At 35.4% G+C, this 14,959-nt stretch overlaps 1 protein-coding gene across 1 annotated transcript; it reads left to right on the top strand.

Annotated features, from left to right (window-relative positions):
- Positions 1 to 4,820: 4,820 nt before the first annotated feature.
- LOC130945813 (protein FAR1-RELATED SEQUENCE 5-like) lies at positions 4,821 to 5,945 on the top strand. The gene is made up of 2 exons (XM_057874509.1): positions 4,821 to 5,173; positions 5,510 to 5,945. The coding sequence occupies exons 1-2, from the start codon at positions 4,821 to 4,823 to the stop codon at positions 5,943 to 5,945; spliced, it is 789 nt and encodes a 262-aa protein (XP_057730492.1).
- The last annotated feature ends 9,014 nt before the right edge of the window (positions 5,946 to 14,959 follow it).

The raw sequence follows: 14,959 nt of genomic DNA, 5'->3' as shown, positions 1-14,959 counted from the left end.
TCTAGTATCTTTTGTATTTAAGTCATCGACCAATTACCCAACATAATTTTATTTTCTCTTTATTTTAGTTTATTTTATTTTATTTGATAAATTTCAGCTTTATTCTTCAACCATCCCCACTTTGATATGCCACCACTCATATGTTGGTAGCGAATTAATTCTTTATCCATTGATCTGGTGATCCCAAACCAAACTATTCCCATTTATAGTAATTTACATGGGATGGATTGGATTGAATAAAATAAAATAAGAGGATAGTAATGGACTAACAGAAAATTTTGGAGTTAACCATTTTTAGTAATTTTAGTAATAATTAATTAGCATAAATATTGAATTATTTTTAATAAATAAATTTTAATATATATAAATGTAAATTCTAATAATTAATATATATAAATTTTAATAAATATAAATATAAATTATGTATTTTATATATACAAATTTTTATAAATATAAATATAGACTATTATTTATTTAATATTGATTCAAAATAATAATATTTATATTATTACTAATAGACTGATAATAAAAAGTGAATTTTTTAATTTTATGATATTTATAATTTAGTATTCAGTTTTTATTTAATTTATTTTTTATGATAAATTTTAAATATTTAATAATGATTTATTTTTATAATTTTAAATTAAATATTAATTTTTAATTATTTTTAATAAATTAGACAAAACTCTTTTAGAAAAAATAATAATCACCTAAAAAAATCAAAGGCTAAGGTCGATGGCGAGGAATGCGGGTGCGATGCAGGATAGCATAATTGTGGTTTCCGTAGTCTGAAAAAGCAAAAAGGTTCCAAAATGCCAAATAGGATTCCGCCACCGAAGCAGACCAATAATGGCACTATGTCCAGCCCAGAAGCCCGGAACAAAGCACAAACGCTGACAATTCCTAACATTCTGTTCCTTCTTGGCTTCTTCTTCTTCTTTTTAGTTTTTTGTTAACATATTGAAAGGAAGAAAAAATATTTCAATTGAAAATTCAAGTTTATTATATTTCTAATATATTTTTTATGTATTAGTATAAAAAATATTAAAATTGCTATGTTTCTTTTTTAAGTGGTTTTGTATGAAGACAATAATATTATTTTATTTTCAAAAATATTTTTAAAAAATGTACTATCTATACTATTGAAGAAAGTGGTAGAGAACGAGGCTAAACAAATTTAGATATAGAGTGTGAAAAATTCAGTGGGAGCTTGAAAAAGATTGATGGAGCAACTGTTGTGAAAATGGTCATAGGCAAAGGTGATATTGAGGTCCATTTTTGATATATGCTTCCTGTTATTAAGCTTGTTTTGTCATTTGGTATTCTTGGAAACATTCAAGTATGCACACTATTGTATTTTGATAAATTCCCACCATGAAGTTTGTTTTAATTATTGATTATATGGTTGTTCTGTATTCAATTTATAACCATCCAAAGCACTTTTTAAAGTTTGGTCTGCATTAATATTTTTATCTAATTTTCGGTTAAAGATGAGCAGCTTGAGCTCTCTGCTGCACGACTAATTCCTCATCATTTGGTGTACGTCTGTAAAAATTTTATTACGATCGGTACTAAAGTTGCACCTTTCCAAACCTGGTCTGCATTGATGTTCTTGTCCAATTTTCGATTAAAAACGAGCGGCTTGACTTCTCTATTGAGTGACTAGCCCCATCATTTAGTACACGTATGCAAAAGTTTTATTGTGATTGGTAAAGTTTCATAGTAATCGGTATTAGAATTGGAAGAAGAAGAAGAAGGAGAAGGAAGTAACGGAGTAGAAGAAGCAGAGATAGAAAAAAAAGATGAGGTTCTAGGGTTTATAAATGCATTCAGGTGCTACTATGGAGCATCATAACTACATTTCCACGTCACCTCGTTATTAACGCTAACTTGGTGGTGGCTGTACACCAGCTCATCATCTTAGCTACTGTACCAGCTCGTTATCTCAGCCGTTGAGTCAACCCAGAAATAAGTTTGAGGATTTTATAGAGTCCAACGTTCAATCTCAAGATCAAACCTGGTGCAATTAAAAACTCAAGAATAAAATTGGTGTACGAGACAAATTTAGGGGATCACTTTCAGAATTTAGTCTAGTAATATACTTTAATTTGAAATTTAATTGAGCATAATAAAATATTTATTTTATTCCTCAAGAGAATAATATTAAATCAGTAATATTATATATCCAGTAAATATTATTATTTTGAGACGGTATTTAATTAGAATTAATTTATAAACACCTACATTAATAAAAATTTATACACATAAAATACATAATTTATATTTATATTTAATAAAATTTAGACATATAAATTAATATAATTTACACTCACATTTATCAAAATTTACATACATAAATTAATAAAATTTATTTATCGAAGATAATTTGATATTCGTGTTAGCTAAACACTACCCAAAATTACTAAAACGCTGTTAACCGTTAGAAAATCGTGTTTGTTGTGAAGCACGCATGTGACTGCAGTGGCAGTAGGATTGTTCATGATGAGCTTGCCGTCGACGCTGGAGCAAAATATTTTTCCGTCAACAGATTCCAACGGAAACGGGTTAGTTAGGAAGTGCCCAATGTGGCACGACAAACCTTCCAGAATTCAAAGCTCGGAGACTCGTACAGTCGTACGTGTCGGTGCCTGATGAGAACACGAGCAGCGTTGAGTTCTTGAGGTCGAAGCACTACACAGAGGTTTGCACGTGTCTTTCAATGTCAGCGATTCTTCGTCGTCTTCTCTTGTGAACGCTTCCTTCAACACCGTTACCATATGCCTCACGAGGAAAATCTCATGTCATGAATAAATTATTATTTGGATTGATAATTAAGTCCTGGTTCAACCTTAATTTCTCATCTACGTCTGCCAAATTTGTACTGATATACTAAAAATCAATATTCATAAACTAATCCCTGAAGTTTAGCTAATTTATTTTACATTTTGGTCTTTTAAGGTTCTTAAGATACTTTCACTACTGAAAAAAGCTCCCTCAAAGTAAATGATTTTTTAATGATTCTGTTTTCTTTAAGTAAATGAAAAAACGGAAAATAATGGAAAAATTGGTGTACAATGAAAAATTGTACAATTTAGTTCATTTTTTCATACATACTATTATGAGTAAATTGTTATTTTTTTATAAAAATTTAAAATATTAATAAATTTATCTAAGAATAAAATTAATATTTAACTTCATTTGGATACTTTTATAATATTTTAATATTTGTATATTAAAAATTATTTAAAAAATTAGCATAATCATATTTACAAAGTTTAAAAACAATTAAAATTTTATGAATTAAACTAAAATTCGCATACAAATTGAGAACCAAATTGAGTATTATTTTTTGACAATTTATATTCAAACTAGGTGTTTAAGAGAAAGACAAATTGAATTTATCAATATTGATGAGAGAAAAGATTATAAAAATTGTATTCTGTTTGACAAGTAAAAATTGGTCAAATTGCAAAAAAAAAAAAAAATAGTCAAAGTTTATAGTTAGAGTTTATCGCAATTACGTCATATGTTGGCATGCTTATAAATTAGTAAAATAATAATAAGCTGCTAACTTGTTATACTGGAACTTTGTAGAGATATTAATTAGAGTTGTTATGAATGATTTAGTGATTAAAAAAATTAGCAATAATTTTATCATACAAGCGATTAATACTTACAAGTATTACAAGTCTTTTATTCTCAAATGCGTTTTTTATGGTATGTGTTTTATGCATTTTTTTAACAGATTTTTAAATCAATTAACGCGCGAATATATAACATCTTTTTTTCAAAATATTTTGTTTTCTTTTTAAAATTTCTCGCCTTCTTTGTTCGATTTCGTTCATTCATTTCTTTTAATTTATCTTTTCATTCGTCGTTTACGTACATTTTTTACTGGTTTCTCTTTCGTCAATTACTTGCGTTTCTCTCTCTATTTTCTTGCTTTGTTTTTTTTTTCAATTTTCATGGTTTCTGAAATCAAACTTTGAAATCGTTTTGAAGATAATAGATGATTCAACTTCATATTATCAGCTAAACTATAGCGAAGTGGATTTTGAATTTGAATCGAATGAAGTTCCTGAGGTGTGATTTAGTTTCAGTTAATTATTGAATCTGAATTTGATGCAGTTAGTCGTTTATGATTGTCTAGCTGAATAATGCGTGAACATTGACTGTGAATTGAATCTAATGTACTAGTTTTGATTAATTTTGTGCATTTTATACCAGACGTTTGGATGTATATCAGAACTATTTGGGTGTATTTTAGGGAAGTTTGGGTGTATTTACAGTTTATGGCTATTCTTATTATTTTAGTTGAGTTGTTGTCGTTTGGATGTAGATTAGGAATATTTGGGTGTATTTTAGTTGAATTGTTATTTTTTATGACGTGCAGAAACTCTAGTATATCCTTGTTTTTAACATGGTGTATTTTTGGGTGTATTTTGCATCCCCTCTGTGTTGTTGATGACCAGTTTGTTTCCAAGGTTGGAATGACTTTTAATACCCTTGAAGATGCTGCAAAATTCTACAAGGACTATGCTAAGGCTGCAGGTTTTTTTACAAGAATTCGGAGCACAAATAAGAAGGGAAACGAAATTAAGAATCAATTGATTACATGTAGCAAAGAGAAAAAATGGAAATAAAAAATATCTCCGACCGAGAAGACGAATCCCACAACTGGTTGAAATTGTCCTGCAAGAATTTATATACACATATTGAAGGATGTTGGTGCTTGGATCATTTTAAAGGTCGTGTTGTATCATTCATATCCTTGTTGTCCAACTCAAGCAGAGATGCTCAAACAGCACAGGGAACTAAGCATGTCCGTCCGTCGTATAATAGAGAATAACGAGGAAGCCGGTATCAGACCAAGCAAAACTTACCAATCATTTGTTGCAGCAGTCGGGGGTCACCGCGAGTTAAATTTTATCGAAAAAGACGTGAGAAATTACATCACGAGAGAAGTGCGGAATATTTCGGAACAAGAAGATGCAAAAGAATTCGGAAAATACTTATTAAGAATGGAAGAGAAGAATCATAATTTCTTTTACGAGCTCGAACTCGAGGACGAGCAGTCGATTAAGCTTGCTTTTTGGGCCGACGCAAGGAGCAGAGCTACCTTTGAGTATTTCGGAGATGTTATTTCATTCGACACCACCTACAATACAAATAGGTAATATGATGTTCTTGTTTATGATGCTAAATTAATGTTGTTTTATGAATCTGCTGTAGAGGTATATATTGAATGTTTTTGGGTGTATAAAATCATTATTTGGGTGTATTTAATGATTTTAATTCTGTTTTGTGTGTTGTTTTATAAATCTGCTGCAGAGATGTTTTTGGGTGTATAAAATCATTATTTGGGTGTATTTAATGATTTTAATTCTATTTTGTGTGTTGTTTTATGAATCTGCTGCAGATGTATAGATTGGATGTTTTTGGGTGTATAAAGTCATTATTTAGGTGTATGTAATGATTTTAATTCTATTTTCTCGTACTTTTCTTTCAGGTATAATTTGGTTTGTGGTTCTTTTGTCGGAGTGAATCACCACGGTCAGTCAACACTTCTTGGATGCGCTTTGATGAAAAATGAAGATATTGAATCATTCAAATGGTTATTTCAATGTTGGCTTCATTGCATGGGAGGTTATATGTCGAGCAAGAAGACGATGGAGATCAACCCTGAGAACCCAATCATGGAAGAGTTGAAAAAGAGAGCAGATGCTGACAAGAATGACAAGTCCGTGAAGGATCTTGTCCTGTTATTGTTTGAGACTGCTTTGCTAACATCAGGGTTCAGCCTTGACGACCCCAACACATTTGAGAACAGGATTCACAGGATGCTCAAGCTTGGACTCAGCATTGACGAGGATGCTGGTGATGCATATGCAGACATGCCTCCCCTTGAAGACGTTGACTATGCTATGCAAGTTTGCCTTTGCTAGTAACTCTCTACATATAAGCTTAAATATATTTGATTTTTTAACCATTTTAATACCAAAAGCTGATTTATATTCTTTCCGTCTTTGACAATTACAAGATTGTGTTAGATTCATTAAGACAGGCATCTGATGAACTCCAACTTTTGGAGGTAAGCAAACTTATGCAATCTTGTGTATTAAAGAAAAGGGAAGAGGCTGCTGATAAACCCCATTTTGAGGGTTTATCTTGTATTAATTTCAGGGGTTTTATCAATGATTCCACACGCTTTTCATATGAAAATACAAGACTTTGTGTTCCTTTCCTAATTTTTGCCTCATGGATGAAAACATGCTTATTTTGCACTAAATTAGATACATTTCTAATCTTCTCTTGGTGCCATTCGATGCCGTGACCTGTGTGTTAAGTGGTTTCAAAATATAGGGCAGGGATGAACCGGAAGAGAGAAGGAGAATGGGCGCAAAGGAAAGGAACATGAGAAATTGAGCTTTGGAAACTTCAGCAAGGGCGCGTGAGCGTACTTGGCGCGCCCGCGTGGATTGCGCAGCTAAAAGTCAAAGCCAGAAGCCAAGCCACGAGCCGGCATGCGTAGCGGCTAGGCCATAATCCCCATGGGCGCGCGCGCGTACGTTGCGCCTCCGCTCGCATTGCAAGATGCCCCAGTGGCGCGCACGCGTGCTTTGCGCGTGCGTGCCGATGCTCGAATATGATTTTTTTTAAAGAGTCACGTGACCTGGGCGTGGAGACAGTTGGAGATCTCATTTTGGGGAAGTGCCTTGGCGGGAAGAGCTTAAGAAGACAAGGGGTTGAAGGGTTAAGGGACTTTTGCTCATTTTTTAGATTGTTCTAGATATTTTTGCTATTGTTAGTTACACTCTTGGGGGTAGAGAGGGAGATTCCAAGCTCTCATTAGGGTTCATCTTCTTCACTAATGAATTCTCAATCACTCTTTGGTGAGATCCATTGCAATTCTCAATTTACTTTGTTCATGTTATAGATCTTCTTCTCCAATCTCAATTAGTGCTTGTAATTGCTCAATTCTCATAGATCCTAGATTCAACTTTGTAGTTTTGGATTTTATCAATTTCTTGATAAGTTCATTTCCATTGTTGTTCTTTGTTAATTGTTGCTATTTTCTTGTGTTGAAGCACTTTCAATTCTACTTTTTTCTCATTTTTACTATGCCTTCCATCCTTGCTCATCAATTGTTTGATAAAATGCCAACACTAGTTATGGAGTAAAAGTTTCTTACTTGGCATAGGGTTTGGACCATTAGAAAGAGTTGAATAGTTTATGTCAATTGTTGATTTGGAATTAGAAATTGCTAATTGACTTGGAGTACACTAAAGCTAGATTTCCCTAAGGTAAAACTAGGACTTGTGACTCAAGTTAGTTACTCTCATTTGACTTTCCTCTATACCTAGGGGTTAACTAAATAAAGCAAGGCCTAATTGTTGTCATCATTGAAGGAACTATGAGGATAGAATTTCTAATGCCAACCCTAGGCCAAGCTTTCTAAAGATTGATTGTTTGTCATCTATTTTGCTAAACCTTCAAAGAATCATAATAAGGCTTCCTAATCAATAAGATGCATTCTCTAGCAATTCCAAGGGAGGACGACTCGGGAGACTAGTACTCTCGGTTATAGATTGTAGGATTGTTTGATGCGAAGTTTGAATGTCGATTAGACTATACTCACGATTATATCCATTATTGAATTCTATATCGGCATGATAAATTTCGTTTATCAAAATGGCACCGTTGCCGGGGAAATTTGCTTAGTGTGCCATGTTATTGTTTAGAGTAAATGTGTGTATATGTACATAGTTGCATTTCATTGTAATTCTTTGTTCAAGTGACTAACCCCTCATCGTTACCATGAGTTTTACTTCTCCTTCATTGCATGACGCGTTCACAACCGAATCCGAGCTTAGTCCCCTTTGATCCGGAAATAGAACGAACTTTGCTTCATATTAGACAAGCTCGGAAGCGGTTAAAGTTTGGAAAAGGTGAAAAGGTTTTCACCACCTCAACCACCTTACTACAAGTGAATATTGAACCGTCACTCAAAGAAGGCAATAACCATTCTCCCATCAATATCACTAACAACTTTTCTTTTGTTTTAGGTACTAACGCCATGGATGCTCTGAGGAGAGTTACTATCAAGGAAGCGGGTGCACCGGATTATGTCCTTCAACCACTTCATGTAACTCACCCCAATTTGAATGCAAACTTTGAACTTAAGACCGCTTTGATCAACCTCCTACCCAAATTCCATGGGCTTCCCGCACAAGACCCTATTCGACATCTCAAAGACTTTCATCGTATATGCTCAACAACTAGACAGGAAGGATCCGATGAGGTTGCTATATGGTTGTTTGCTTTCCCTTTCTCTCTTGAGGACAAGGCTAAAGAATGGTTCTACACTCTATCTAGCGAAGTCACCTCCGATTGGGACTTGCTTAGAAGAGGATTCTTGGATAAATTCTTGCCCCCGGAGAAGATGGATAGGCTAAGGAAGGAAATGTCTTGTATTGTACAAGGTGAAACGGAACCACTATACGAGTATTGGGAACGGTTTCGTAAGCTACTAGATGCATGCCTTAATCACATGCTTGACACTCAAGTGTTGCTTGGATACATATGTCAAGGGATGCGAGAACAAGATAGAACTCTTTTGGACACCTCTAGCAATGGTTCTTTGTCTAAATATAAAACAGCGGAGGAGGCATGGCAACTTATCATTGACCTAGCCGAATCCAATTAACATATGAGACGAAGAGTCAACCGCCCAAAAATCGTGAATGAGGTATCAATTAGTAGCGAAACCACCGCTCTAACCAAATCCTTGAGTGAAATGACATTCATCTTGAGGCAACTCCAATTGAGCCAACAACAACCACAACAACCTCAACCGTATCAACAACACTCTCCACCCCCTCAACAATACAATCAACAATTGGTCCCTCAGAAAGTGTGTGTCATTTGTTCTTACTATTCCCGCTACACGGATGAGTGCCCAAGCCTTCAAGAAGACAACACTTTGGCGACTACCCATAATTTCTACGACCGCCCAAATCAAGGGTACTACCAAGGCAATCCTAACTAAGGGAACCCTTATCAAGGAGGAAGCTATAATCAAGGGAGTGGGAATCATAATCAAAATTGGAGAGACAATCATCAACAAGGGAATAGGGACAACAACAACAATGGAGGAGGTCAAAGATGGAACAACAACTCACAAAACCGGCCACCATTCAACCAACAAAATCCACCATACAACCAACAACATCAACCATACAACCAACAAAACCCACAAAAAAACTACCAAACATACCAACCACCACATCAAAGACCACCACCCAACCAATCACAAGCTCCTCAACTCACATATTCATCCGCCCCCTCTAACCAAGATGATACACTCCGGACCATCATCCAAGGCCAAAAGGAACTACAAAACACACTTGCTTCCGGTCTCACCGGCCTCACCTCTACACTACAAGCTCTTCTTGCACGCATGGATACACCATCAAATCCCACTCCTCAACCCCCAATCCAAAGCGTCATTCCCTCTCAACCTCAACCCAATCCTAAGGGAGGCATCAACGCCATCACTCTAAGATCCGGAACACAATTAAAAGAGAAGGGAGCAAAGGATTCAAATCCCATCACAATCGCTCAAGAGGAGGAGAGAATAGATGTAGAAGAGGTAGTGGAAGAGGAGACACCACAAGTCATAGTTGAGAATAAAGAAGCTCAACCAACAAAGGAGACCCCCAAGACTAAGAGAACCTTGGAAGAAGAAATTGCTCAACCACTCCCATTTCCAACACTTGCAAAGAAAGCTAGGAAGCGCGTAGAACTCGACCCCAAAATGATAGAAATGTTCAAGAAAGTCGAGGTAACCATCCCCCTCTTTGATGCTATCCATCAAGTTCATAGATATGCAAAATTCCTTAAAGATCTATGCATGAACAAGGATAGAATTCTTGAATTGGAAACCATCCCATTGGGGAGTTCTATTTCCGCTTTAATGGGAGCATTGCCCGAGAAGTGTGATGATCCGAGCCCTTGTATGGTTACTTGCACCGTCAATGGAGTTCAATTCATAGATTGTATGTGTGACCTCGGAGCATGTGTTAGCATCATGCCTCTCTCCGTCTACCGGGTATTGAAGTTACCACCATTCAAAAGGTCGACGGCAAAATTCGTCCTAGCGGATAAAAGCATAATAATCGTGACGGGTGTCGCGGAAGATGTATTGGTGAATATCAAAGGGTTGGTGTTTCCGATTGACTTCTATGTCCTTGGAATGCCATCAAGCGAAACCGAGAGAGCATCATCCATCCTACTTGGAAGACCATTTTTGAGAACTTCTAGATTTAAGCTAGATGCCTACTCGGGAACCTACTCATTTGAGATAGATGGGAGAGTCGTAAGTTTTAGCATAGAAGAAGCAATGAAGCATCCACCGGAGAATCACTCTCTATTCCGGTGTGACCCAATTGACAACATTGTTGCCGAAGTTCACCTTGCAAAGTTAGATGAGAAGTACATGATTGAAGAAGCAAATGAAGATCCAAGCAAATTAAACACCACACACCATACAAACCATCCGGAAACTCAAACCTCAAATAATGACAAAAAGACGGAATTGAAGTCACTACCACCCCACCTAAAGTACTCATATCTTGATGAAGCCCAAAAGCTCCCCGTGATAATCGCAAAAGAGCTAACTCCTCAACAAGAAGAAAAGTTGCTAGATGTCTTGAGGAAAAATAAAAGGGCAATTGTAAATCATGTTGCTTGTATGCGAAGTTTGTATTCGTAGGTTTTGATGAATGACAAACCAACAAATGACATGAAAGACAAACCAACAAACAACTTGAATGAACAAGCATGTTGAAAGATCAACCAACATTCAACGTTGAGGAATGAAGAGTTGAAAGCAACACAACAACAACAAGAAACTCAAGTCCACAACATTTGAAGACAAGTATAGTGTCTTAGGACTTAGGTAACTTCTTGTTAAGAACCAATTGCTAAATCTCTCAACACACACTCACAAAATGTTTTGATGCACATCTTGCAATTCGATGCTAGCCAAATGGTTTAAAACTTGTTTTCAAAGGTACAAAAGCATAGGAATTGACTCCAACAAGTTTGAGATCAATCCTAAGTATTTTGAAGTGATTTTAAGCCATTCTTTAAGGTTTGCATCGATGCACACTCATCTTGCATCGATGCAAAGCATGCGACGACTTGTTGCATCGATGCAAAGATGTTTGCATCGATGCAACCTAGCTGAAAATTCAAATTTCAGCTTCAAAGACACATTTGCATCGATGCAAAGTGTTATGCATCGATGCAAATGATTCAAAAACATAAAAAAACGACTAGTTTTGACAAAAAGGCTCCATCCCATTAACTCCCCAACGTTTCTAAGGTTTGGGGAGTCTATAAATAGATGGATTGAAGCCTTATTTCATATACTTGAGTATTTGTAAACTATCTTGTTCATATTCTTTCATTCTACACATTTTTAAGGTGTTATAATACACAATTTGAGAGGGCAATATCAATTGGTTCAATAGTGCTAAACTTGTAATCATACACTCTTCTAGAGAGTACTCATTTCGTCTCAACAATTCTTTAAGAATTGTTTTCTTGTACACTTTGTAAATTGGAGTGTGATCTCCAAGGTTGAGTCAAGAGTTATAAACACTATAGTCGGTGAGGATACCAAAGAGATATACTAAGTACTCAAGGCAAATCTTAGAGAAGGTATCTCTAAGTGGAGTGGGTTAGTATACGAGTGGTGATCATATACCGTGAGGTGTTAGAAACTAAGGACTCGGATTGTAAAAGGTTTTGCGCGAGCACCTTGAAGCTTGGCAATAGTGGAACTTCTCAATAGCGATTGAGAAAGAAAGTGGACGTAGGACAAGGATTGTGCCGAACCACTCTAAATAGCGTTTGCATCTCTCCAAACTCATCTCTTCAATATTATTGTCTTTTACCTTTGAGCAAATAAATTGTGATCGAAAAGTAGCTTCGTAAGTACTTAAGGAATAGCTTAAGTCCGATTGGTGAAAAGCTTGATCAATTTATTTGAGTTGGTGACTATTGGAAAGTAAAAGCTCCTTATAAATGCTTAGCAATTGAGTTAAGCTCTTGGAAAAATACTAGTACAATAACACTTTTGTATATTGTCTTTAACTTTCGCAAAAAGATTCATTGTTGTTGCAATACTCAATTCACCCCCCTCTTGAGTAATTGTGCATAGGTTCTACAAGTGGCATCAGAGCTTAACCCTTTGAAAGACTTAACCGTTTAAGGGAAAAGATCATGGCAAGCATAAGCTTTAACAACAACAACACTAGTGAAGGTAACTCAACCGCTAGACCTCCTCTTTTTAGCGGAACAAATTACTCTTATTGGAAAAATAAGATGAGAATTTGGATCCGTTCTCAAGATGTGAGAATTTGGAAAGTGATTGAGAATGGAAATCACATTCCAACAAAGACAACAAGCGCTAAAGAAGGAGAAGTCTCCGTCTCAAAGCAAGTACCGAAAGGAGAAGATGAATATAGTGACGATGATTGGAAGAAAGTGGCAATGAATGATAAAGCCATCAACTTCATTCATTGTGCACTTAACGAGCATGATTATATGAAGATCTCTACATGTGAAACCGCTAAAGAGATTTGGGATAAACTCCAAATCACTTACGAAGGAACCGACCACGTTAAAGAATCAAAGGTATTTATGTTGGTTCATGAATGGGAAAATTTTAAAATGAAAGATGAAGAGAGCATTGAAGAAGCTCTTGAAAGACTCTCCAAGATCTTCAACAATCTAAGCATGCTTGGCACAAAATACAATGATAAACAAATTGTGACCAAGGTGCTTACAAGCCTTACACCAAAATGGAACTCCAAAGTGAACGCCATTGTGGAAGGAAGGCTCTATGATCAACTTACATTTGATCAACTACGAGGTAATCTTCTCACCTATGAAATGACTATGCTAAATAGACAAAAAGGTGAAGAAAGCAAGAAGAAAAGTCTCGCCCTTAAAACAACATCACTACAAGAAGAGAGTGATGATAATGAAGAAGAAGGAGATGAAGAATTTGCACTCTTATTAAAAAGATTCAATAAGTTTGCAATGAAGAAAAACTTCAAGAGCAAAACAAAGGTACCAAAATGCTATGAGTGTGGAGAAGTTGGACACATCAAACCCAATTGTCCAAAACTTCAAAAGGAGGACAAAAACAAGAAATTTAAGAAGAAGGAGAAAGCATACATATCATGGGAGAACGAGGATGAATCCGACTCCGATGACGACGAGGTTGCAAATCTTTGCTTAATGGCAAGCGAAGAAAAGGTTAGTGATGACAACTCCACTTCTTTTAATTTACAAGATGAATATGATGCCTTACTTGAGGTGTACACAAAACTTACCCAAGATTATTCTCTCCTAAAGAAAAAGAATATGGATCTTTTAAAACAAAATGAGATGTTGAAAAACGAGAATATCAATCTTGGAAAAGATAAGTATAGCACAAGTAGTGATCCATACAAATCTTGTAAAATGCATGAAAATGAAATTACAAATCTTAAGAACACTTTAGCTAAGTTCAATGAATCTTCAAAGAACTTAGATAAAATGTTGAAAAACCAAAAGCATGTTCATAATAAGGAAGGTTTAGGTTTTGAAAAAGGAAAATTTAAAAATACTAAAACTCCTATTAGGCAACCGCAAGCCCAAAAGGCAAGCATGCCTAAAAGGAATGAAGCCTTTAAACATCCTCCTCAACATGCTTCATTTAGAAATTATAATCACAATGCATATAGATCAAAAGATGTTGCATTAGGAAACAACCTAGGCAACCATTTAGAAACATGCATAGGATGCATAATCCAAATGTCATATGTCATTATTGTAATAAAGTAGGTCATATAGCACCCGTATGCTTTACTAGAATTAAACATATAAACTTTCGTAGTCAAGATACGAGATGGGCACCTTATGGGCATTATGCTCATACTAACCATCAAGGACCCAAATTCACTTGGGTACCTAAATCCCAATTTTAATTGTTTTGTAGGTACGTGTTGGAGCTAAGGATACAAATTGGTATGTTGATAGTGGATGCTCCAAACACATGACCGGTGATGAATCAAAGTTCACCGCAATAGAGCCTACAAACGGAGGAAACGTGATCTATGGAGACAACAACACCGGCAAAGTAATCGGCGTTGAAAAAGTTGGTAAAAATTCTTCTACCTCCATAGATAATGTTATACTTGTCAAAGGTCTCAAACATAATCTCATTAGTGTTAGCCAACTTTGTGACAAAGGAAACTTAGTCACCTTTGATTCAAAATGTTGTTTGATAAAAAGGCAAGACATTAATGAAATTGTGCTAATTGGGCACCGTGTTGACAATGTATACATGATTAATCTAAATGAAGTTTCCTCAAATGATGTGAAATGCCTTGTTAGTAAAAATGATGAAACTTGGTTATGGCATCGTAGAGTAGCTCATGCTAACATGGACCATCTTAGCAAGTTGGTCTCTAAAGTTAGTAATTGGCTTACCAAAGCTACGTTTTGAAAAAGACGTCCTTTGCGACGCATGTCAAAAGGGAAAACAAGTAAAGGCCTCTTTTAAATCCAAAAACATTGTTTCAACAACAAGGCCATTACAACTTTTGCACATGGATTTATTTGGTCCTTCTAGGACTATGAGCTTTGGTGGCAATTACTATGCTTTAGTTATTGTTGATGATTACTCTCGATTTACATGGACCTTGTTCCTAGCAAACAAGAGTGATGCATTTCGAGCATTCAAAAGATTAGCCAAAGTTATTCAAAATGAAAAGAATTTGCATATATCATCTATTAGAAGTGATCATGGTGGAGAATTTGAAAACAATCTTTTTGAAACTTTTTGTGAAGAAAATGGCATTGAGCATAATTTTTCCTCTCCTAGAACACCACAACAAAA

Source organism: Arachis stenosperma, chromosome 8 (assembly GCF_014773155.1).
Source record: "Arachis stenosperma cultivar V10309 chromosome 8, arast.V10309.gnm1.PFL2, whole genome shotgun sequence".
NCBI lineage: Eukaryota > Viridiplantae > Streptophyta > Magnoliopsida > Fabales > Fabaceae > Arachis > Arachis stenosperma.
The sequence above is the reverse complement of the archived record's forward strand: the minus strand, read 5'-3'. Positions and strand labels throughout refer to the sequence as shown.

Coding starts and splice junctions, on each gene's coding strand:
- LOC130945813 (XM_057874509.1), top strand. CDS start 4,821: ATGTCCGTCCGTCGTATAATAGAGAATAACGAGGAAGCCGGTATCAGA. Junction 5,174..5,509: donor ACCACCTACAATACAAATAG/GTAATATGATGT, acceptor CTTTTCTTTCAG/GTATAATTTGGTTTGTGGTT.